This window comes from Molossus molossus, unplaced genomic scaffold (assembly GCF_014108415.1).
Source record: "Molossus molossus isolate mMolMol1 unplaced genomic scaffold, mMolMol1.p scaffold_m16_p_10, whole genome shotgun sequence".
Lineage (NCBI taxonomy): Eukaryota > Metazoa > Chordata > Mammalia > Chiroptera > Molossidae > Molossus > Molossus molossus.
Window position 1 is genome coordinate 96,254,510 of NW_023425345.1, and position 25,779 is coordinate 96,280,288.

General features: G+C 40.6%; 1 protein-coding gene across 1 annotated transcript in view; it reads left to right on the top strand.

Annotated features, from left to right (window-relative positions):
- Positions 1-1,089: 1,089 nt before the first annotated feature.
- Positions 1,090-25,779, top strand: part of ATP8A2 (ATPase phospholipid transporting 8A2) — a 253,312-nt gene continuing 228,622 nt past the window's right edge. Inside the window, exon 1 of the mRNA XM_036251558.1 lies at positions 1,090-1,138. Coding sequence (XP_036107451.1) covers positions 1,099-1,138 — 40 coding nt within the window. The 5' untranslated portion in view covers positions 1,090-1,098. The remainder of the gene's footprint in view (positions 1,139-25,779) is intronic.

Sequence of the window (25,779 nt, forward strand, 5' to 3'; positions counted from 1 at the left end):
GTTTATCTCTGTGCCTGTCTTTGTGGGGCTGTGGAACCTGTGGGCCAGTTTACATAAGGAAGAGTCTGTCTTTGCCATCCTTTTCAGGGGTGATGTTCACCACCGCCTCTGCACATCCTTGCAACTTGGCAGGCTTTTAAAATGCCGCACGATTCTAACCTTTTCCCCACTTATTTCTGTGTTTTCATTAGAGATGTTTCCCACATGTGGTTTTGTTAAATATACTGAGTTTGGGGACTTATAATGTGTTTTCTATATAAATGTCAACCAACAGTCATCTTGCTGAGACATCCTTGCAGTCTGTGGACCAAGAGCTATTTTATTCGAGGATAACCAGGGAGAAGTTTGGTGGGGACCATGTGCCTCTTCTTCTGTTTTAAAAATCTTCATCGAAGGATATGGTTTACTGATTTTAGAGAGAGGAAGAGAGGGAGGGAAAGAGAGAGAGAGAGACATCAATTGGTTGCCCCCCATACGTGCCCCCAACTTAGGTATGTACCCTTACTGGGAATCTAACCAGCAACCTTTCGGTGCACAAGATGAGGCACCAGCCAGGGCTGCCCCTTCTTCTGAAATGAGGCGATGATGGTGCCTGCCTTGGTGTGACTGAATTCTGCATGGAGATTAGGGTATATGGAAGGAGCTCCGGTGTGGTGCCGGGAATAACTGAGTCTTGGTCCTGATCCTCCCTGTAAGTGCTCACAGCTGCTGAGTTGCATCCCAGATGTGGCTGGGAAATAGGGCAAGTCAAGGAGGCTTCCCATTCATTTAGAAATTCTGCTGTAGTATATCACTGAGTATTATTTCCTCCTCCCTCTTTTATCTTTGCCAGTTAGGTAGGTGTAAATTTTTGCTGCTGTTTGTTGTTTTCATTAAAAATTGCTCCCCCTCATCCTATATTATTTTCTACCATCCTTCATAAATTTCTTGTACTCAGGAGCTGTTTTATGCCAGATGAATTAGAACAGGACAGTTTCAGGGTGTAATATAATTCTCCCAGCTTATCATGAGGATCAGCCTTGAGCTGTCTTAATACCTGGACACCTATGAACAGTGACTGCTTCTGTCTTCATGCACCCACGTAAAGGACCGAGCACCATGCCTCTGACTTGCAGCTGGAGGAGATTCTGCTCCATAGGTAACAGACACCATCCACACACTGTTTTAATACAGATATGGCCTGTACCGGGTGTGGGTGAAGGGGGAGGGTCAGAAGAAGAGCAAGTTTTTGAGCAGACTGTTCGCCTGCAGCTAGCCTTCTGAATCCTACGCCTTCTGGATAGGGGTGATAGGTACCATAGCTTAAAATGAAGCAAAACAGCCTAGATGATTATTTAGGGAATTCTTTTTCTTTTTGTAAATGTTAGCCAGATATATTTTAAATGTTGAGAGCCTTGAAATAGCTTTTTGCAATAAAAATATTTGCAGGGGTGGGGAACATCCGGCCCGCAGGCTGTATGAGGCCTGATAAATCATCAACACCAGCTAACATCACATGCCTCACCAAATTAGCCTGACCAAATATAGCAGGCTAATTTTTAAGTTGATAATTTTGTATGGCCCAAGAATGATGTTATAAATATCCAAATGGCCCTTGGCAGAAAAAAGGTTTCCCACCCCTGAACAAACCTTAAAATGAATTAGATTGTATTTAGATAGCAAGGAACCCAGAAGTTACATGTGAAAATGGTCTGATAATAACCTGTAGTCTTAGAATAGGTTATTTACCTCAGTGGGCACCAAAATGAAGGCCAGGAGCTCAAAATGATAAGCTCCTGATTGGGGATTATGCTAGTCACATTATTTTAAAATTATTTTTCTTCCCCCCAAACTTGTTTTCAGACTATTTCCTTTGGTTTAACTAGCCCGCTGAATTATGTCAGGTGTTTAATTTGCTCTTGCAACTTAGAACAGTGGCTGTGAAGGAATAAAAACCCAAAGAACATCAATTCTGCATTTCTGGCAACTCCTTTTAATTGGCAAAAGTGACAACTATGAAAACTGTAGTTCAGGGAAGGGTCTAGAGCATTGTTTGTCAAGATCTATTGCTTTTTGTCCAACCTTACCACTGGAACAGGGACTTGAGCACAGAATTGACAGTGATTGACACCAAGGCCACGTCATGAGGACGTGAGCTGGGAGTTCTCCTCCTTAACCTGTCTAGTCTTCTTGTGGCCTGTTGGCCTATCCACTCCCTCATCTTTGCAACCTCGCTACAACTTGGGACTTAGGTTTTTGCAGCCCCCATACACATTATAACTCCTTCAGACATATTATATAAGTGTTATCGACCAAGAAAACGGCCTCAGTAAACAAATGCCGAACACTAAAATGTCCTGCTTTGTATGTATACTTTTCCCCTAAGAATTAGACTAGGTTTTTTTTCCCACCACAGTTTTATTTCATCCGTTCAACTGTGAGCTAGATTGATATTTTTCTTGTACTACTATGTATAACAAATGAAACCTACTAAGATTTAGAGTTTTAAGCTATGAAGATCATGATTAATCTTAACCTCAGATGGAATTTTATAACATTAAAAGTCTCCTGAGCAGAAATACTGCCATTTCCTTGAGATATATTGAAGGGCAAACATGAACTTTATCGGATCTTTGCTTCCTTGAGGGTGTTTCCTTTTTACAAAAGAAAGAAGGATTAGTAAGTTAATTTCAGGAATTTGGGAGGAGAGATGGCTGCTGTGCCCCTTGAACAATGTGGGGTTAGGGCCACCGACCCCTGTGCAGTTGAAAATCACCGATAGCCCCAGTTGACCTCCAGATTCCTAACTGCAGATCAAAACCTGCATATAAGTTGATCTGCTCAGTTCAAACCCATGTTGTTCAAGGGTCAGCTGTAATGTGATGAGTCATACTTTACAGTGAGCACATGAAAATGCAATTAAAAAGTCAAAACTAGCTTGGCCAGTGTGGCTCAGTGGATCGAGCTTTGTCCCATGGACTGAGAGGTCCTGGTTGGATTCCCAGTCACGGCACATGCCCTGGTGGTGGGCTCGTTCCCCAGTAGGGGGCGTGCAGGAGGCAGCTGATGGAGGTATCTCTCTCACATCGATGTTTCTATCTCTCTCTCCCTTCCTTTCTCTATAAAAATAAATCAATAAAAACATATTTAAAAAATGAAAACTATTTTATACCCTTTAAGATGGCAACCATACAATTAAGAAAACAAAAACAAAAGTGTTGGCAAGGAGGTGGAGAAATTGGAACCCTTGTGCACTGTTGGTGAAATTGTTAAATGGTGCCGCTGCTATCAAAAACAGTATGGTGCTTCCTCCAAGTACTAAATATAAAATTATCATATGCTCTAGCAATTCCTCTTATGGGTATATACCCCAAAGAATTTATATACACGTTCACCATAGCCGAAACATGGAAGCAACCGAAGTGTCCACCAATGGATGAACAAATGCGATATATACATACAGTGGAATCTTTATTATTGAGCCTCAAAAAGGAAGGAAGTTCTGACACATGCTCCAACATGGATGAACCTTCAGGACACTATGCGAAGTGAAATAACCTGGATTCAAAAGGACAAATACTGTGTGATTCCACTTATATGTGGTACCCAGAGTAAATTCATAGAGACAGAAAGTAGAATGGTAGTTGCTAGGGACTGGGAGGAGGGAATTAAATACTTTAATGTGGACAGTTCCAGTTTTGCAAGATGAAAAGCATTCTGGAGCTTGGTTGTACAACAGTGTACAACTACTGACTGGACACTTAAAATGGTGAAGATAAATATTGTATGTGTTTTACCAAAATTTAAAAAATAATGGAGTTTATTGTATGTGCCTGCCCCTCAGGATTCCATTTAAACAGTAGATAATGCAGAGGTTGCAATTCAGTCCCTCCACCCAATCCCCTATTCTCATTTCCTGTTTACATTGTTTGGTATCTCACCTTTCTCCTTATAAAGTATTGTATTACTTATTTGTTCATTTTCTTTATTGTCTCCTTCCCCCCCTAGAGCATAAGCTCCATGAGGGCAGAGACTTCTGTCTGCTTGTTCATTGCTGTGGCTCTAGTGTCTAGAAGGGGGCCTGGCACACCTACTACGTGATCGGCAATGATCTATTAAGTGATAAGATATTGTAAGCAAAATAAAGTCACTTATATGACATGCCTTCAGAATAGTTTATTTTTAAAATATCTTTTATTTTTGAGATTTAACGTATAAAATAAAGCATAAAACTGAAGAGTACATAGCTCAATGAGCTTTTCTATATCTATATGCCTGTGACCAACAGCCAAATACAAACATGGACTATTTTCATTACCCTGGAAGATCCTTCCTACCTCTCCCCAGGCGGTCCCCTCCCCGCCGAGTGCACTCGGTTCTGATTTCCATTACCCATAAGCATTTGTCTTTGAACATCACACAAGTGGAATTTTACAGGATGTACCTTTTTTTGTCTGAGATTCAGCTGTGTGACTGTCCCATTGTATGATAGTCATTTGTTTATCTACTCTGTTACTGATAGAAGGCTGGTTTTTTTTTGTCTACTATTATGAGTAAAATTATTCTACATATATCTTTGTGAACTAATTCTTATCTTGGATAAAAGTATTTAGGAGTAGAATTAACTCAATCTTAGGTTAGATGTGTATATTTCTTATCTTTTAGATTGTCAAATTGTTTTTTAAAGTGGTTGAAATAATTTACATTTTCCACCAGCAATTGTATTACATTCTGGTGAACATGAGGAGTGTCTTTCTCTTTTTGAAGCCACACTTGTGCGTGTAGTGGTACCCCCTTGTGGTTTTAATTTGCATTACTCTAATGCAGTGATTTTCACCCTTTTCCATGTCATGGCACATAAACTAATCACTAAAAGTCTGGTACAACAAAAGATACAGTTTTTTGCTGATCTGACCAAAAATAGGTATAATTTAGATTCATTCACAATGGATGGATATTGTTGTGTTGGCTGTTTTCATTTTTTTTTTTTTTTTTTTTTTTAATTTGACAACGTAAGGGGAAAGAGGTTGGTGCCCTTGACTAAATAGTCAAGTTTTGCATGTTTTAAAAATTCTTGCAGCACACCAGTTGAAAATCGCTGCTCTAATGAGTTGAGTTTCTTTTCATGTGCTTATTGGTGATTTGGGTATCCTCTTGTGAAATACTTGTTTAAGTCCTTTGCTCATTTTGTTATAACATTTTGTAATTGTTTTGTATTAATTCTTTATTTTGGATGCAAATTCTTTGTCAGATACATTTATTACAAGTATCTTTTTCCAGTCTTAGATTTGCCTGTTCCTTTTCCTAATATCTTTTAATAAATGGAAGGTCTTAATTATAATGAAGTCAAATTGATCAAATTTATTTTAAAAGCTGTTATTTTTTTGAATTCTGTTTAAGAAAACTTTTCCTATCTTGGCTGATTTTAAAGCAGTTAATGCAGTTAGTACAATAAAGTAAACTCAAATTAGACACTCTTATTTGAAACTGAAAAAATTTAGGTTTAAACAACTGCAAAATTCAAACAACCTTTTTTTTTTTTTTTTTTTTTAATCCTCACCATAGGACATTTTTCCATTTTTTGTTCAGATAGAGTGGGAGGGAGAGAGAGAGAGAGAAACATCGACGTGAAAGGGACACATCGAGTGGTTGCCACCCGCACGACCCAACCAGGGCCGGGGACAAACTGCAACCAAGTTACATGCCCTTAGCGGGAACTGAACCTGGGTCTCTCCGGACCGCAGGCTAACGCTCTAACCGCTGAGCCAAACCGGCCAGGGCCAAACAACCTTTTTTTTTATTATTATTAAAGGATAAGACACAGAGCTCCCTTTTGACAGCCTGTTAAATACACAAATTTTTAAAATTAAACTTTGTTTTGCTCAGTGTTTAGAAAGAATATGGTCAATTGGCCAGAGTAAGAGGATGATGATTTGAGAATGAATTGATTGTTTAACTTGGACTTAGAACCCTTGCCCGATCTCTCCTTAACACACTGTTGGGCTTATAACTTCCCCTATTTGCCCATCAGCTTTCCTTTGTGAGCTTCTGATATAAGCTCTTATTAAATGGTTTTCCTAATGTGATAACCCAGCAGCTGAAGGAAGCAGCAGCTGTGGTCTCACATGTCAGAGCACATCACAATCTCTGAATGTAGCACCTGTTGTGTGACTCTGGTGGCTGGTAAAATTGGAGGTTACTGCGCACCACAGTCATGTTCTACTAAATGGCCCCAAACTTCTCCAGTGTTGGAGTTCTTTCTTAAAATGCAGTCTTGCAGGGAAGCCCCCTCGAAGTTCTGCCAACGCCTTTTCTAGAGCCCACATTTCCCTTTTTAGTGTATACGTCACTCACCTTTTGCATACATAACCTGAAGAAAAATGAAGGCAGGATTTTGCTTTAACTTTTCACTTATCTACTTCTCAGACTGCTACCTTGCCCACCCCCAACCCCAAACTAGAGCTTTACTTTATAAAAATATTCAAATATTAGAAATATTTTGATTTCCTTTTGATCTTTAACCCTACAGTTTAGAAATGTGTTGTTTAGTTTTCGAATATATGGGTATTTTCCAAAGAGCTTTCCATTATTGATTTCTGATTATGGTCAGAGAACACATTTTATATAATTTCTATCCTTTCAAATGTGTTGCGACTGTTGGTTTGTGGGTTACCTTGTTGAATGGCCCTTGTGACTCTTCACTTGGTGGGTGGTGTGTTCGGTAACTGTCAGTTGTGTCAAGTTGCTTTATAGTGTTGTTCACATCTTCTGTATCACTATTGATCTCCTTTCTCCTTGTTGTGTCAACTGCAGAGACTGAAATATTGAAGTCTCCAAATATAACTGTGGCTTTGTCTGTTTCTACTTGCAGATCTGTTCATTTTGCTTTATACATCTGTCATTAGAGGTGTAAATATGTAGGATTAGGTACTCTTGGTGAATTGACACCTTTGTCATTATGAAATGTGCCTTTTTACCCTGGTGATATTCTTGTCTTCAAATCTGTTTTGTCTGATGTTGACATATTCCAGCTTTCTTTTGATGGTCTGCGTGGTATCTTTTTCCAATTCCCATTTAGTCTTTGTTTTATATTTCAGGTGGATTTCTAATAGACAGCTTATAGTTGGAACTTGCTTTTTTATTCAATATGATAATCGCTGTCTTCCAATTGGAGTATTTGCATTATTTACAATTAATATAGTTATCATTATGGCTAGGTTTAAATCTGTTGTCTTGCTACTTGTTTTCTGTTTGTTTAATCCCTTCTTTGTTTCTTACTTTCCTCTTTTATTACCCCCCTACCTTAACCTATTAATGGTGTATTTTAGGTATTCTCTTTTATTTCTACTATATGCTTATTAATGATAGCTCTTTGTTTTCCATTTTTAGTGGTTGCTCTGGTATTTCCCATATGTATCCTTTTACTTGTCACCTTCTACAATCAAATAACAATATAGTATTTTATGTCCAACATAAGAACCTTATTATAGTATTTTTGTTGTTGTTAATCCTCACCCTAGGATATTTTTCAATTTATTTTTTTAGATACATTAGAAGGGAGGGAGAGAGAGAGAGATAAATATTGACACGAGAGAGAGACATCGATTAGTTGCCTTCTACACAGCCCCGACCAGGGCTGGAGACCGAACCAAAACCTAGGTATGTGTCCTTGACCAGAATCGAACCTGAGACTCTTTGGTCCGTGGGCCAATGCTCTAACCACTTCATTCCCCTTCTATCTTCTGCACTATTTTACATCTAAGTATAAATTCCACAGTACACTATAGTTGACCCTTAAACAACATGGGTTTGAACTGTGTAGATTTTTAAAAATAAATATTGTAAATGTAGTTTTCTTAACATTTTTTTTCTTTACACATAAACCATATAAAATATGTATTTAATTGACAGTCTATGTTATCAGTAAGGCTTCTGGTCAACAGTGCTATTAATAGCTAAGTTTTGGGGGAGTCAGAAGTTGTATGTGGATTTTTGACTGTGTAGGGGTTGATGCCCCTAACTCACGTGTTTTTCTTTCTTTTTTAAAAAAAGTTTTTCTTTAAATCATCACCTGAAGATATATTTTTATTGATTTTTAGAGCGAAAGAAAGGGGAGGGGGGGGGAGAGAGAGAGAGAGAGAAAGAGTGAGAGAGAAACATTGATGTGAGATGTGAAAGAGAAACATCGATCAGTTGCCTCCTGTACACGCCCCGACCAGGGATGGAACCCACAATCTAGGTATGTGCCCTGACCCGGAAATCAACTTTCAACCTATTGGTGTACAGGATGACACTCCAACCAACCGAGCTACCAGCCTGGGCTAATCCTCCTGTTTTTCAGTGGTCAACTGTATTATATTTGCTTAGCTATTAAACAATTTTTAAAAGTTTGTGAACCATGAAAGACCTTGAATAGCCAAATTAATCTTGAGAAAGAAGAACAAAGCTGGAGCATCACAGTATCTGATTTTAACTATACAACAAAGTTATAGTAATCAAAACAGTGTAGTATTGGCATAAAAACAGACACATAGATCAGTCGAACATAATAAAGAGCCCAGAAATAAACTCACACATATATGGCCAATTAATTTATAACAAGAGAGCCAAGAATATACAATGGAAAAAGGATAATCTCTTTAATAAATGGTGTTGGGAAAACTAGATAGCCACATGCAAAAGAATGAAACTGGACCACTATCTTACACCATCAACCCAAAGTGGATTAAAGACATGAGTGTAAGACTTGAAACCATAAAACTCCTAGAAGAAGATGTTGGGGGGTAAGCTCCTAGACGTTGGTCTTGGCAAAAATTTTTTGGACTTGATACCAAAAGTAAAGGCAACAAAAGCAAAAGTAAACCAGAACTGTACCAAACTAAAAAGTTTCTGTTCAGCAAAAGAAACCATTAATAAAATGAAATGGCAACCTATTGAGTGGAAGAAAATATATGCAAATCATAAATCTGATAAGGGGCTAATATCCAAAATATATAAAGAACTTGTAAAACTCAATAGCAAAAAAACCCCAAACAATCTGATTAAAAAGTGGGAGGGAGGGAGAGAGAGAGTGAAACATCAGTGTGAGAGAGACACATCATTTGGGTGCCTCCTGCACAACCCTGAAACCCAGGTACGTGCCCTTGACCAGGAACCAAACCCAAGACTCTTTCATCCACTGGCAGATTCTCTAGCTGCTGAGCCAAACCAGCCAGGGCTATACCACAGCTTTTTTATCCACTCGTCCGAATAGACATTTTTCAAAAGAAGGCATACAAATGACTAACAGATACATGAAAAGATGCTCAACATCACTAGTCATTGGAGAAATGCAAATTAAAACCACTGTGAGATATCACCTCACACCTGTTAAAATAGCTATTATCAAAAAGACAAGAAATAGCCAGTGTTGGCCAGGATGTGGAGAAAAGAGAATCCTCATATACTTTTAGTAGGAATGTAAATTGTTGCAGCCACTATGGGAAACAGATAGAGGTTCCTCAAAAAATTAAAAATAGAATTACTATATTATCCAGCAATTCCACTTCTGGGTATTTATCCAAAGGGGAGAGGGCGGGTAGGAAACCAAGGTCATAGATACACAAGAAAAAGTTTGTAACTTTTTTTTAAGAGCTTTTATTTTTATTTATTTATTATTATTATTGTTATAATTATTTAGAGAGAGAGGAAGGGAGAGGGAGAGAGAGATAGAAACATCGATGAGAGAGAACATCCATTGGCTGCCACCTGCATGCCCCCCACTGGGGATCAGGCCCACAACCAGTGCATGGGTTGACGCTCAACCACTGAGCCACACGAGCCGGGATAGAACTTTTAAATAACTTTTAATAACACAGAAAGTACATGAATATATTCCCATTGGGGAAAAAAAGGTCAAACAATATAGTTGAAGTAAAAGCCCATTTGACTCCTCAATCTACCTCCACTATACCCGGAAGTATCGAATGGAGACAACTTGGTGTTTTGTGTGTTTTGAGCCTTTTGTTTTGTAGGGAAGGTTGTTGATACAGAGAACTTATTGGTGTTTGCCAGAGGAGGTGGGTTGGGAGTAGGGTTAAAAACTACAAACTTACACTTATAAGATAAATAAGCCTAACCCTGGCTGGTTTTGCTTACCAGTTAGAGTGTCGGCCCACGGACCAGAGAGTCCTGGGTTCGGTTCCTGCTAAGAGCATGTATCTCGGTTGCAGTTTGTCCCCAGACCTGGTTGGGGTCATGTGGGTGGCAACCACTCTCACATCGATGTTTCCCTCTCTCTCTTCCTCCGTTTCTCCCTCCCGCTCTATCTGAAGATGAATGCAAAAATGTCCTTGGGTGAGGATAAAAAAAAAAAAATTAAATAAGCCTTGGAGATGTAATGCGCAGCATGATGACTGTAGTTAGTAACACTGCACTGTATGTTTAAATGTTGTTAAGAGTGTAGACTTTAAAAGTTTTTATCACAAGAAAAAAGTTTGTAACTTTGTGGTGTTAACTAACCTTGTTATGCTAATCCTTTTCAAATGTATACATATATCAAATTATGATGTTCTACACCTAAAACTAATAATACAATGGTGTATGTCAATTAGATCTCATTAAAAAAAAACAGCCACCCAGAATGTGGAAAGGAAATGTTTTATTTACCCACATATGTCTAATTTTAAGTATTCCTTGCTTTTTTGTGTGTGATCTAAGTTTCTATCTGATATTCTTTTCCTTTAGTCTAAAACACTTTTAACTTTTTTTTTAATTCATAAATTCTATCATTTTCTTTTTCTCTGAGAAAAATCTTTATTTCATTTTCATTTTTGAAAGATATTTTTGCTTGGTATAGAATTCAAAATTAACATTGTTTTCTAAAGCTCTTTAAAGATGTTCCATTTCCTTCAGACCTGTAAAGTTTCTGATGAGAAGTCTGAGATAGTTCTTATATTTGTTCCTCAATTTGTAATATTTGTTCCCTGGCTAATGGTTAGATATTTTTCTTTATTACTGGCTTTGCCATTTCAATGTGATGTGCCTTGATGTGTTTTTCTTTTTTATTCTGCTTGGTGTTTGTCAAGCTTCTAAACCTTTGAGTTTATAGTTTTCATGAAATCTAGAAATATTTCTGCCCTTTCCCTTTTCACACACCCCTTTCTTTGCCCCTGGGACTCTAATTATATATACATCAGACTCCCCTGATGTTGTCTCACAGGCCACTGATGCTATGTTTACATTGTTTTCTCAGGGCTTCAGCTTGATAGTTTTTATTCTGTCTTCAAATTTAAGATGTTTTTCCCCTTTGCAGTGCCTAATCTGCTTTTAATCCCATCCGGTATCATTTTCATTTTATATATTCTACTCTTCATCTCTAGAAATTCCATTTGCTTCTTTTTATATGTGTCCCATTTCTTTTTTATATTCTCCGCCCCCTTCCCCCCCAAATCCTTGAACATATCTAATCTACCAACATTAGTTATTTTAACCTCCTTATCTAGTAATTACACATCTCTTAAATTATGAGTCTGTCCCCATCACTGAACTTTTTCCTGGTTATGGATCATCCATTTCATATGGGTTTTCTGTTGCTTTGCCATGTCTAGCAGTTTTTGATTGAATGCCATACACTGTGGATTGAGTGTTGGCTTTTGTTAATTCCTGTCAGGAGTTTTGGACTTTATTCTCGCTTATTTACTTGTAGCTTAGTCTGATCCTACTGAGGCTAGTTTGTAAGCTGTTATGTGTTGGGTCTAGACTAGCCTTTCCTATAGGTCTACTTCAGGCCCACAGCTGAGGCGTGATTCCCAGTGTAGTTGATGAGGTCTCTTGGGGTCATGGGAACTGAACGATCTCCTGGCTTTGTGTGAACTTTGGAAATTGTTGCTCTTACTGTTCCTTGGTAATATTCTTTTCCTGACCTCGATGAGTTTTGCCATTTACATGTACAGATTGGGAATTTGACCAAAGACCCATGGTGGCTCCCATGCAAATTTCTGGAGTTTATGCTTTGCAACCCCCCCCCCCCCCCCCAGTTCTCCGCCCTGTAAAATCTCAGCATTTCGGCCTCCCCGTCTCTTCAGTCCGATGAGATTGCTAGGTTTTTTGGAGGGAGAGATTCTCTCCCGATGGTAGTTTGGCCCAGAAGTGGTTTTCAGGTAGAAAGATGGTAGGGTCCTAGGGCCCACCTTGTTTATTTTTCTTTTCTTCAGGGTTATTTCCTATACTGGCTATTGTTTATTATAAAACAAATTGTTACTCTGTGTCATCCAGATTTCTAATTGTTATAATGGAAGCACGCTAGTCTGGACCTCCTTATACCCTTATGGTCTGAAACAGAAATCCCCATTGGTGTATTTTAAACCGTCAGTTTGCGAGGTAAGATCATCTCTTTTCAGTTTATGTTTCCTTAGTTATTGTTGTGTGCTTTTTTTGCCTTCTAAACCAGCTTAGACTTTCTCGGCGTATCTTGATACAGTTTGAGGGAGCCAGTGGCTTGGATATCATCTGACTTGGGTTGTTATTACAGTAGTGGAACAGAAAGTCACCCCATACCAAAAACACAGGTATCATGCTGGGTTTGGTTTTCAAAATTCTAATGTAGTTTAAAAGGGGAAGAGGTACCCTTTTCTGTAAGCAAATATATTTTCACGAATATAAGTCAGTGGGCTTGGGCTGGAGAAGGTAGGGTGGAAGTTGGCCTAGCTCATTGTCCACCACAGGAGACCTCTGTGACCCAGGGCGTGGAAAAGCAGGGGGCCACTGCACAGGTGCCCTGGCATTTTCCCACCACCAAGGGCTGAAAGTACAGTAAGAGGACGTTACAGTTTATTCTTTAGGTGCTATAAAGTACCACCTTTATTTTATTCTTTACTAAAATAATTCAATTCCATCTGGGTGCTTTTCTCTCCTTACAAACTTATGATTGGTTTGTATAGCTATGGTATTCTTGTGTAAATCAAATATCAATATAATATGCTTGAAAAAAGTCACAGATTCGATTTCTTGTCAGGGCACATGCCCGAGTTGCTGGCTTGATCCCCAGTAGGGGGTGTGTGGGAGGCAGCTGATGGATGTTTCTCACATCAATGTTTCCCTTTCTCTCTCCCTCTTCCTCTCCCTTTTTCTCTCTTTAAAATCAGTTATATATATATGTTTATTTTTATTGTTATACATTATTACAGATGTCCTCTCTTCCTGTTTAAGTTTGTATTAAATGTGTAGTAGCAATTCACCAGCTATAAAAGCATTTATGGACACAAATGTTTTTAAGATACACTATATTGTTTTAGACATTTTATATTTCCAGAAAGATCCCAAATATGTAAAAGAGCAAATATCTTCTTTAGCTTGATTTAAGGTTGATGCTTACAAACGCAGGTTTGATCAATTAAATGTTAATTTACTAAAACATAATGGGAAATTTTTGAATTAAAAATAACTTTGGGCAAAGTATCAGGGCCCCTCAGAAAGTGCTTTACAAACTTTAAAATTTTATTTTATTGATTTTTAGACAGAGAGAGAAACATTGATGTGAGAGATAAACATCAGTCAGCTGCTTCCTATATGCACCCCAACTGGGGCTCCAATCCAAAACCTAGGTATGTGCCCTGACTGAGAATCGAACCTGCAACCTTCTGGGTGCACCAGTGGCTTTTTAATGCGCCAAGGCATTATACCAACTTTTAATGACGTAAAATGGTCATGTGACCATAAGAAATTATTTTGTGCTTACATAGGACTGGAGTTTGGGGGCTGTGTGCTCTCTCTAATGTATGACCTCGGGGTTGCTGTGCGTGGTAAACTTGTGTGTGCGCTTTCTTGCTGTCACTTCTGACCATGACTAGTGTCACTGACTGTAGCAAATTTGTATCTAATCTGAGGCAGGGGTGTATCTAGTTTGTTAATCTTATTAGAAACAAGGATAAACTAAATATGCATTTAACTCTAAGGCAAGATTAAAGTTCACTTATAAGAAAACTTTTATTTTAGTTAAAAACTCTCATATCTTCACTTGGATTTCTCTCCAGACATTTTGATTTCTAAGTTACACTAGATGGAGCATTTGCCAGAGGGCTAAATTATAGCTAGGTGAAGTGAGTACAGCTTTAGAAAGTAGTGATTTGCCCTAGCCAGTTTGGTTCAGTGGTTAGAGAGTCGGCCTGCGGTCCAGAGAGACCCGAGTTCGGTTTCCGCTAAAGGCACGTACCTCGGTTGCAGTTGGTCCTGGTTGGTCATGCGGGTGGCACTCGATGTGTCCCTTTCACGTCAATGTTTCTCTCTCTCTCTTCCTCTCTCTCCCTCCCACTTTATCTGAACAAAAAATGGAAAAATGTCCTTGGGCGAGGATAAAAAAAAAAAAGTAGTGATTTGGGGTGCAGATCTGTCTTCCCTGTTAACTGTTCCTTAAGCTGGTACTGAAATTACTTTTTTTTCTCTAAATACAAACTGTAGGTTTAATGAGGGGTGGGAGGGCTGTGGGGGGTGTTGATAGGTAAGCAGATGAGGGGTAAGATAATTATTAGTAATGAAGTTATAGTTGTTAAACCAATGCTTCCAAATAGAAATATAATGTGAGCATATTTGCACTTTAACGCATATTTCATTTAATGTGTTATATACCAAATATTTCAACATATAATAAATATAAAAATTATCAAGACAGTTCATATTTTTAAATTCCCAATCATCACAATCAGTGTATATTTTACACTCACAGAACATATCAGTTCTGACTAGCCACGTTTCAGCGGTCGCATGTGGCTAGGCGTTACCATATCGGACAGCAGAATAGTGTTAGTTTCTGGTTGTACTCTAATCAACATTGTTCTTCCTATTAGAAATTTATACATGTGCACAAATTGCAGTGTAAGTAAAGTGTTGCAAGTTCACAAATACCCATTTTGAATGCACTCTAGATAGCTATAGTGAAATAATGAGTTTTTGGTTATTCATTGCTGTACTTCCCAGTGCTGTAGTCCGGATGTTCCCACGTGTTCGGGTAATAGACAGGATCCCTGCCACACAGTTTCTCTCAGTGATCAAGAACTGAGGGCAGCCTTAGACATAAGGCTTAGACATAGTGAATGCTCTCCCTGCAGAATAGGAAAAGATGAGGTCTTTGGTTTAGTTCATGCAATATGCAAGCCATTTGTGTGTGTGCAAGGAAATTATTGATTTAATGTAGAATTATAAGTTCCAGGAATAATATGGTTAGAAGGGAATGGTGGACAAGGGGATGACCCTCATGATCTGAAACACACAATTGGATTTCATAAGTGAGCTGGTTAGAAGAATTCCTGGTTGGAATATAAAGTAAGTAGATACAGAGACACTCTTGGGAAAAATTACTTTTTTAAAAGTTTCTTTAAATTTATTGGATGATGTTTAGAGAGGGGGTGGGGAAGGGTGAGGGAAGGAGTGGAGAGAGAGAGAGAGAGAGAGAGAGAGAGGGAGAGAGAGAGACAGAGAGAGAGAGAGAGACAGAGAGAGAGAGAGAGTGAGAGAGTTGTTGTTCTGGTTGATTCTTGCCTTTGCCCTGACCAGGGATCAAATCTGCAACTTTGGCATATGGGGACGACGCTATAACCAATGGAGCTACCTGGCCAGGGCGGGAAAAATGACTCTTGATGAAAAGAGGGTTGTGTATGCTTTGAGGCATTGTAGTGCTGATCTTTAGATATTTAACAAGTACTCTTTGGTACTGTAACTTTTTCATTTGACAGCTACAGTCATATAAGTTAATTGAATCTTTAATAAAAATGTTAAAAATTATAGTATCGTTGTTAGCTATATTTAATACATCTCAGGAGAGGATGTTAGTGCTCAGGTCATGAAAATTAAGATATTTCTTCTTATGTTTCATAAAGTTGGGGTGGGATCGTGACTTCGGAGACTTGAGTTCATTGTCACATCTGGTATAGTAGCTGTGATGAGGTCATTGCATTAACACTGTCAGCATCAGGTGTGTGAGGCTCCATAGAGTTCAGGAGCTTTGTATTTATTGTAATTCTAAATTTTTCACCTAAGGGATCAGCCATGTGACAGATGTGTACACCCATAACAACGGGGACAGCGACAGTACTGAATAGGCCAGTGCATTACCTAGAGCGAGGCTCCGTTGAGGGTGAGTTGTAGATACATCTTATATTCCCTTCAAGGAATTATTTATTGGAGATTGGCTTTAATAATTTTTATCTTCCTATACAGTATAGTAAGTTGTTTGGATCATTGGCTTTTGACTTTTAAACTTTTGCCTAATATAATTTTTTTAAAAACTCTGATTGAGCTTTATTTTTTGAAGGTGATAGTAAAATTCAAATCAGAAAGTTTTTCTCATTGTCACAGTTACTGAGGCCAACTAAGATGCCAACATGCACTGTTCCGGCACAATTATCTTCAGATATTATAGTTTTAAAATTTCTTCTTATGGTGAGTTGTTGACTTAGGCAGCTAGCTAATTTGGAATGTGTGCAGCTTTATTTCAATAGGGCTGCTTTTTCAAACCCTTTCTCCGTTTCTTTGTCTTCTTATTCAGCATTTTCCTTGTGTTGCCAGAACTTTCTGTTGTCCTATTTTCTTGGATTTTGACCGCATTCTGGACACAGGTGGTAGTTGTATGTTCTCCATGGCCTTGAGAGATAATACATGGCCTTCTGTCTGTCCCAGACATGCAGGTGTGCACACCACGGCTGCTCTGTGGGGCATGAGGACCCCCGGCCTTCCTCGTGATGCAGAAACCCTTCTGGCTGGGTCATGTGTTTGCATTAAAAATTCTGTTGTTTACTCATGCCAGTCTTGTTATATAGGTATCAGTGCAACCTTTTGCTATTACTATGAAACATCTTTATAAAATAATAATTTCTAAGTTCAACGCATGATCAGTGGAATCAAACAGAGCAGATTTGGACCTTGGATGGATCACCTGTGAGCAGGTGACTTTGGGCAAGTTATTTACTCTCATGGAGCCTCGATTTTCTAATCTGTAAAAGGGTGATCTTTGTCTGACACGAGGTGGTTGTAAATTAAATGTGATTGTGTGTGGAAAGCACCTGGCAGGTGGTGGGTTCTAGGAAATGGACGTTTAATTATTAGCATACAGTCATTAACTAATGTCTTTATCCTTTACTTTTAGAGGATCCCCTCATTTTACTACCGAACTTTGCAGTTTACCTACTATTTTAAAACCCAGGGTCTCATTTTAGTATTACAAAATTCTCATTAGGCAAAGTCGGTAATATCTTCTCTCTGATAAAGAAGTCAATCTCGCCCTGGCCGGTTTGGCTCAGCGGTTAGAGCGTCGGCCTGGGTCCTGAGAGACCCGGGTTCGGTTCCCGCTAAGGGCTCGTACCTCGGTTGCAGTTTGTCCCCGGCCCTGGTCGGTTGTGCGGGTGGCAGCCACTCGATGTGTTCCTTTCACATCGATGTTTCTCTCTCTCTCTGTTCCTCTTTCTCCCTCCCACTCTACCTGAACAAAAAATGGAAAAATGTCCTCGGGTGAGTATAAAAAAAATAATAATAATAAAAATTAAAAAGTCAATAAAAAATATATGTATTAATAAAGAGAAAATATATTTACTATAGAAAACAAAACAAAACAAAAAATAAAGCTACAGTTCTAATACTCAATTCAAAGGATTTTCCTACATGGGCTGGATCTACTGAGGCTTAAAATACAAGCCCAATTACTTCTCTGTAACAACTCCTTCTGCGGCTAGCATGGATATTCTTCATCTCTCCAGACCTCAAAACTGGCCTCAACTTAGGGATATGAACTTTAAAATCCCATTGTGTTCTCCGACTAGCTTATTTCACTTAGCATAATTTTCTCCAGGTCCCTCCATATTGTCTCAAAGGGTATAAGATCTTTCTTTCTTACAGCTGCATAGTATTCCGTTGTGTAAATGTACCACTTATTTGTGGAATATAACAAACACAATAAGCTGTTGAACAAAATAGGTCCAGAGACATGGAACTGGGAACAGATTCACTAACCTCAGTGGGAAGTGGGGTGGGAGGTGGAAAGAAAAAAAAACAAAAAACGTATACACATATAGGCATAACTCATGGACACACACAACAATGTGGTGAAGGTAGGGAGGCTGCGGGGGAAGTGGAGAGGGGTATGTCAATGGGGAGAATAAAAAGGAGAGAGAGACATCTGTAATACTTTCAACAATAAAGACATATTTTTTAAAAATCCCACTGACAACTCAAAATGCATGAATGCGGTCTTCGAACAGCTAGCCCTAGGAGAGGTGCAGTTTTCCCTGAAGTTGTAGTTTGCCCGTCCTAAGTATTCTGAAGACCCCCAACACCCCAGCCGAAGGCCTGCAGATTCACTGCATCTGCTCTCACAGACAGCCCACCTCCCCAGCATCACTAGTGATCCATCTCTCCCTTGCTGTGGAAGAAGACCACCCTTAGTGGTCTTCTCTCCATCCTCAAAGACATCAGCTCTGTTCCCTCCAGACACATGATACCTGCTTTTCTTTTACCTAGGAGTGTGTTCCCCTAGACTTTGCTTTGCTGCCTCCTTGCTATCTCCCAGGCCTCAGGCTACATACCACTCCCCTCTGGAAGCATTCCCTGACCACCATATCTACTGTGCTCCCCTTGTTAGTTATTCCCTGACACCATGTTTTTCCTTTCATTGCATTTACCACCTCATGAAATTTGGCCGTTTTCTGTCTTCCAACATGAGGTTAAGGTCCCTGCTCATCTTAATCACCTCTGCATCCCCAGTGCAAGGGACACAGGAGGCATTTAATGTGTTCAACAAGTGGATCAAGTGAACATGGTCACCCATTTCACATTGTCTTAAATGGGCAGAGCGTCGGCCTGGGTCCTGAGAGACCCGGGTTCGGTTCCCGCTAAGGGCTCGTACCTCGGTTGCAGTTTGTCCCCGGCCCTGGTCAGTCGTGCGGGTGGCAGCCACTCGATGTGTTCCTTTCACATTGATGGTTCTCTCTCTCTCTCTCTGTTCCTCTCTCTCCCTCCCACTCTACCTGAACAAAAAATGGAAAAATGTCCTTGGGTGAGGATAAAAAAATAAATAAATAAATAAATAAATAAATAAAAAGAAGTCAATCTCGTCTGGCTGGTGTGGCTCAGTGGTTGAGCGTCGACCCATGCACAAAGAGGTCACTGGTTCGATTCCTGATCAGGACACATGCCCGGGTTGTGGGCCAGACTCCCAGTGGGGAGCATGCAGGAGGTGGCAAATCGATGTTCTCTCGCATCGATATTTCTATCTCTCTCTCCCTCTCACTTCCCCTCTCTCTAAAAAATCAATAAAGGGAAAAAAAAAGTCAAATCTCATTGATTAAGCTTTAAATTATGGGTAAAACGCCATAGGTTCAAGGAAATTAGGAAAATTAGGCTAAAATCCTGGCTCTCTTAAAAAAAGGACAAAATGTCCATTTAAATATGTTTATATGAGAAGAGATAACATATAATGTGCTTGATATATACCAGGTGATGAATAAACACTAGCAACAGAGTTGAGTAGCTTATTTGCTAAGATTTCATTCATTGAATCATTCAAAAGGCAAGTGCCAAACATGTGCTAGTCACTAGAGAGAGAGCAGGGAACAAGAAAAACGCAGCTCATGCAGCTTACATTCCGGAGGGGTGGACAGATAGCACTTGGACAAATAATATTTACAAGAGTTATCACTGCTCTAGAAGAAAATAAAGCAGGGGAGAGGATGACCTAAGGGAAGGACTACTGTACGTAGTCTAGTTCAAGAAGAGCTCTTTGAAGATGTGGCATTTGAGCAGAGACCCAAACAAAAGGAATCAGAGCCGTGAAGATGTAGCAGGGAGTTCCAGCTGAGGTCATCCTAACCATAAGGAATAGTAATAGCAAGAGCTGAGGACCTGCGCTGGGAATGAACTAGAATCTTATGAGGGGTAGAAGAAAAGGCCATTGTGTCTGGAATAGAGCCTTGAAGCCCATGGTGGGGAGTTTGCTGTCTACTCCAAGGGTAATGGGAAGTTGGACAGCTTCAAAGAGGTGATTCATCACATCTGGTTTTATGTTAAAACCATGGCTCTGGCTCCATGTGGAAAATAGCCTCCTGGTGGGGTAGGCTAGGAGCAGGAGGAGTTAGGAAGTCACTGAGGTGTCCAGGTGAGGCATGATGATGGGATGGCCTAGGGTAGGAGCATTTGAGGGGAAGAGAGGTGGTCAGATTCAGGATCTGTTTGGGGGGAAGGAGGTGTAGAACTGATGGGATTTCCTGACAGACTGGATGTGGGATTGAAAGATAAATGAAAGTATCTGGGAAGTCATTGTGAGGGATGATGCTGAACTATTCCTACTTCAGGTCAATGATTTTTTTCACCCTGCCCATTATAAAGACAACAACCTGTTTATTCAATCTGAGCACACATTAAAGTGCCAGGGACTGTAGGCAAATGAGATAGTCCTTGACTTCAGGGACCAGAAGAAGGACTTTTTGAAAGAAGCTCAGTCTCCATAATTAAGAGGAGGAGAGAATGAAAGCCAGCAGAGGAGAAGGTGCTGGCAGAGAAGGTGTGGAGGGAGGAGGGATGCTTTGAGAACGGGGGAGGGGAGCTCAGAAAGTGCTGGTGGCCTTTATGAATTTGTTCCCTGTTCTCCGAGGAGTGAAGAATGAAGTTCCTTTTTTCTCATCATCACCCATTGGAATTGTGTTTTCAGATATGATACGGTTTTCTTACATTCATTAACTTGTATCTTTATTCTTTCTGTACATAATGGCAATGATAAAGCATGAAAATACGTGTCCTGTGAAATATGCAAAAGTGAGGAATTTACATAAATAATTTATACTTCCAGAAAATTAAAGTTAAGAATATTTTCACGTTATTGGAATTCTTCATTGGAGTATTTAAAGTCAGTCAAGTTTTCCCCCTTAGATTTCAGGCTACACTTTCTCAGCAGAGAATGATAAAATCTAATCAGGAATAAATGATCAGGTTTCTGTTTTTGACTCAGTAGATGAGTAGACACTGTTTCAGCATCTCTCAGGCTGCTCCCTCGCCTACGGAGGCAGGAGCCCCCTAAGATAGGTTGTCATAGGGAGAACTGCATTCCCAGCCCAAACAGAATTTCCGCATAGACGCTGTGGTGAGGGTGCCGGGTCCAGCTGTCTGCTCCGCTCCCTGGCCTCCCAGGTATGCTCTGTCCCCATGCCCCTAAGCCTTGCCTGTCTTCCCAGCTCACAGCAGAGTGGACCCAGCAAGCCTTGTTGAGGAGCAGCTCTGTTCCGACCAACTGACTCCCAGTGTGTTTGTTGACTCGGTCTTTACAGTGTGAGAGGTGTGGGCATCTTAATGTTTATGGACTGAACCCTGGACCTCGTCAGAAGTGGGAGAGAGTCGGGTGAGAGATTAATGCCACCAATGAGGAAGAGGAAACAAAGATAAGCAGAGGAATGAAACATGCATCCCTGTTTGCAGGCATGACTCACAGGAGCGTGAGCTGGGGAGAGAGGCGGCGGGGTCCCAGCATCAGCCCGCTGTGTCTGCTGTCTCCTCGCTGTGGCTTCCCCTGGGGCTGCAGCCACTTCCCTGGTGGCAGGGGCCTGCTTTCACACTGGGGTAGGAGGTGTGCATGTGTAGGCCATGGCCTCAGGTGAGACCTGGACGCAGTCTGAGGGCCACGGCCACCGGAGGTGGGGAGCGGCGTGTGGGAGAGAACCTCACCCTGACTGCAGGCCAGAACGCTTCGGTGGAGTGTGAAGGGCTGGGCAGGGTATCCAAGTGAGCGAAGAAGGGGGAGCTGCGTGGGTCAGACTGCAGAGGAAAGGGACTGAGTTTCTTCAGGGGCCGTAGGTGGCCCAGTAAGTCTAAACTGAGTGGTGGCTGAGGAGAAAGAAAGGAAGGAGGCTGAATGGAGATGTGTTTGAAGCTAAGCAACACCTTCCGTATCCTGGATAATAATGATTTTTATTTTATTTATTTATTATTTATTAATTTATTTTTGTTACAAATGTTTCTCCTTTTTCTCCCATTGACACCCTCCTCTCGCCCCCCGCCCCCAGCACTGTTGTCTATGTCCATGGTTACACACACATGCATATAAGTTCTGTGGTTTATCTCTTCCCTCCCCCCGCCTCCCTTTCCTGAAGTTTGCCCGTCTGTACCCTACTTCTATGTCTGTGGGTCTGTTTTGTTCATCAGTTTATTTTGTTTATTAAATTCCACAAATAACTGAGATCATGTGATATTTGTCTTTCTCTGATTGGCTTATTTCGCTTAGTACAATACTCTCCAGGTCCCTCCATGTTGTCTCAAAGGATAAGAGATCTTTCTTTCTTACAGCTGCATAGTACTCCATTGTATATATGTACCACAGCTTTTTTATCCACTCATCTTCTGATGGACACTTGGGCTGTTTCCAGATCTTAGCAGTTGTGACCAGCACCCCTATGAATATAGGGGTACATGTATTCTTTCTTTGTAAAAATAATTTTTTTTCCTTTATTGATTTTAGAGAGAGAGGAAGGGAGAGGGAGAGAGAGATAGAAACATTGATGAGAGAGAACATCAGTTGGCTGCCTTCTGCATGCCCCCCACTGGGGACCAGGCCCACAACCTGGGCCTGTGCCCTGACTGGGAATCAAACCGGTGACCTCTTGCATGGGTCGATGTTCAACCACTGAGCCACACCGGCCGGATGGGGAACATATATTCTTTCTGATTGGTGTTTCAGGCTTCTTAGGATATATTCCTAGAAGTGGGATCACTGGGTCAAATGGCAGTTCCATTTTTAATTTTTTGAGGAAGCACCATACTGTTTTCCATAGTGGCTGCACCAGTCTGCATTCCCACCAGCAGTGTGCTAGAGTCCCCTTTTCTCCACACCCTCGCCAGCACTCGTTATTTGATGATTTGTTGATGGCAGCCAATAATAATGATTTTTAAATAAAACATCCCTACTTAAGAAGATTGAGGTAATACATAGTAAACCATGCATTTTCAAAGCTTTCTTTTTTCATTTGCATTTTTCTTCCGAAACGTGTCTTAACAAAATGAGTTCAAATAATCTACCCCCTCACTCTGCCAACCTTGGTGTTTGCAGCCAGTGAGGGTGATTTCCACGAGTGTGAATTCTTCCTCTGTGGGATGTGCGCTTCTGATATTGGTCTCACTAAGTGTTTGGAGAGCTCTGCTGTTGGTTTATCTTTTCACTTCCTGAGCTGCACAGACCCTCTGGAATCGTCACGGGGAAACTGCATAGCAGTTCCCCACTGAAATCCACGGTCTGGCTTTCCGTGGCTTAGTTACCTGCAGTCAACCGCGATCTGAAAATATTAAATGGAAAACCCCAGAAATAATAAGTTTGAATTGTGTGCCGTTCTGAGTAGCATGATGAAATCTCGAGCTGGTCTGCCCCATGGATCATCCCCTTGTTCAGCGTCTCCTCGCTGTGTACAGTCCCGTGGGCGTCACTTAGTAGCCGGCGCGGTTGTCACAGTGTTGCAGTGCATGTGCTCAAGTAACCCTTATTCTACTTAATAATAGCCCAACGCACAAGAGCAGTGATGGTGACAGTTTAGAAATGCCAAAGAGAAACGGTCAACTTCTTCCTTTAAGTGAAAAGGTGAAAGTCTCAACACACATGTTATCATAGGTGTATATGTACAGGTGAAAACATGATACTGTATATAGGGTTCTCTGTACTATCTGCGGTTTCAGCCATCCACTTGGGGTCTTGGGACACATCCCCAGTGGATAAGGGGGGACTATGCTAGCATGGCCTTTTTTATTTCTGGTGTTCCATCCTTTGTTGCTTGACTATCTTCACACATGTTGTGCGTATCATACTCTCTCTAGCATTTGGTATGTCTGTCAACCCACTATATAGCAGTTCAAGCATTGTCATTATTCACATAAAAGTAGGAACTGTCCTTTCTGTGAGGGTGAGAAAGCAAGAGGGAACCAGAGGGCGCTAGACTGTAGTGAGACAACAGCCGCTGAGATGGAATGAGGAGTAAGGAACATTTACTGGGGGCTCCCTGCTGCCCATAGGCCTGGAATTCTGAGGGGTTTCCCTTTTTTTTTTTTTTAATGTGTAGACTCTGAGAGTATACTTTTATTTGGTGAAAAAGTATCCCAAAGCCAAATAAGAATAAAAGATTCAGTTAGTCGACAAATATTTAATTATCTATCTTAGGACATTTTTTGCCTTGAAACGCCTCCCCCAAATTATTTATAATGTAGGTCATATAAATGACTTGCATGGTCACAAACAAAAAATGTATCTTGTAGAAATATTGAGCTAGTTGCTTAATACTCTTTGCCCCATTTTATTGCCTCCAAAATGAGCACGCACACCATGTGATTGCTATAAGGATGATGTGGGTTAATACAGAGTACTTAGTTGAGGCTCAACAAGAGAGAGTTATGTTTTTACTGTAATTATTTATGAGTTCTTGGTGACATGATGAAGAAAGCTACTTGCTGTGGCAGGCATGAATTGGTGGAGGATGCTGGGATTCCCATGACTCCATCTGTATCTCTTTGGCATTTCTTTCCCTCTTTAAAGATTTTCTTACACTGGAAACTTTCTCACTTCTCTGAGAAGAAACGTGAGACACAAAATGTCAAATTAACAAGAAAGTCAGGAAAAGCCATCACACCGGAAAAGTATATTTTGTGTCAGTGGAGTTGGGAATACAGGCGAATGAGTTGGCCTGCATGCTGACTTGTTTGAATCTGCATGTGATTTTGAAGGTTACATTAAGATTGCTGATGGAAGTAAGAAGTGTTAGGGTCATATGATCAGTGGGGATAAACAAAAACAGCAGGCTGATCTGCATGTGCAACTGAGCTGATGGTTGAAGCAAATGAACGTGCTTTTCTCCTGTACATGACATTTGATTCCGTGTACTTGGAGCTTCTACCTCCATAGGAAAGATTCAGTTCCCAAAACTGGACATTTCCGTTTTTCCCCCATTCTCTAGGTGGGTCAGATTTTTGGTTGATTAAATATAGGGAGTTACATTTTTCTCTGCCCATTTAAGACAATGTGAAATGGGTGACCATGTTCACTTGATCCACTTGTTGAACACATTAAATGCCTCCTGTGTCCCTTGCACTGGGGATGCAGAGGTGATTAAGATGAGCAGGGACCCTAACCTCATGTTGGAAGACAGAAAACGGCCAAATTTCATGAGGTGGTAAATGCAATGAAAGGAAAAACATGGTGTTAGGGAATAACTAACAAGGGGAGCACAGTACATATGGTGGTCAGGGAATGCTTCCAGAGGGGAGTGGTATGTAGCCTGAGGCCTGGGTGATAGCAAGGAGGCAGCAAAGCAAAGTCTAGGGGAACACACTTCTAGGTAAAAGGAAAAGCAGGTATCATGTGTTTGGAGGGAACAGAGCTGATGTCTTTGAGGATGGAGAGAAGACCACTAAGGGTGGTCTTCTTCCACAGCAAGGGAGAGATGGATCACTAGTGACGCTGGGGAGGTGGGCTGTCTGTGAGAGCAGATGCAGTGAATCTACAGGCCCTCGGCTGGGGTGTTGGGGGTCTTCAGAATACTTAGGACGGGCAAACCACGACTTCAGGGAAAACTGCACCTCTCCTAGGGCTAGCTGTTCAAAGACCGCATTCATGCATTTTGAATTGTCAGTGGGATTTTTTTTTTTTTATCCTCACCTGAGGACATTTTTCCACTTTTTGTTCAGGTAGAGTGGGAGGGAGAGAGAGGAACAGAGAGAGAGAGAAACATCGATGTGAAAGGAACACATCGAGTGTCTGCCACCCGCACAACCGACCAGGGCCGGGGACAAACTGCAACCGAGGTACGTGCCCTTAGC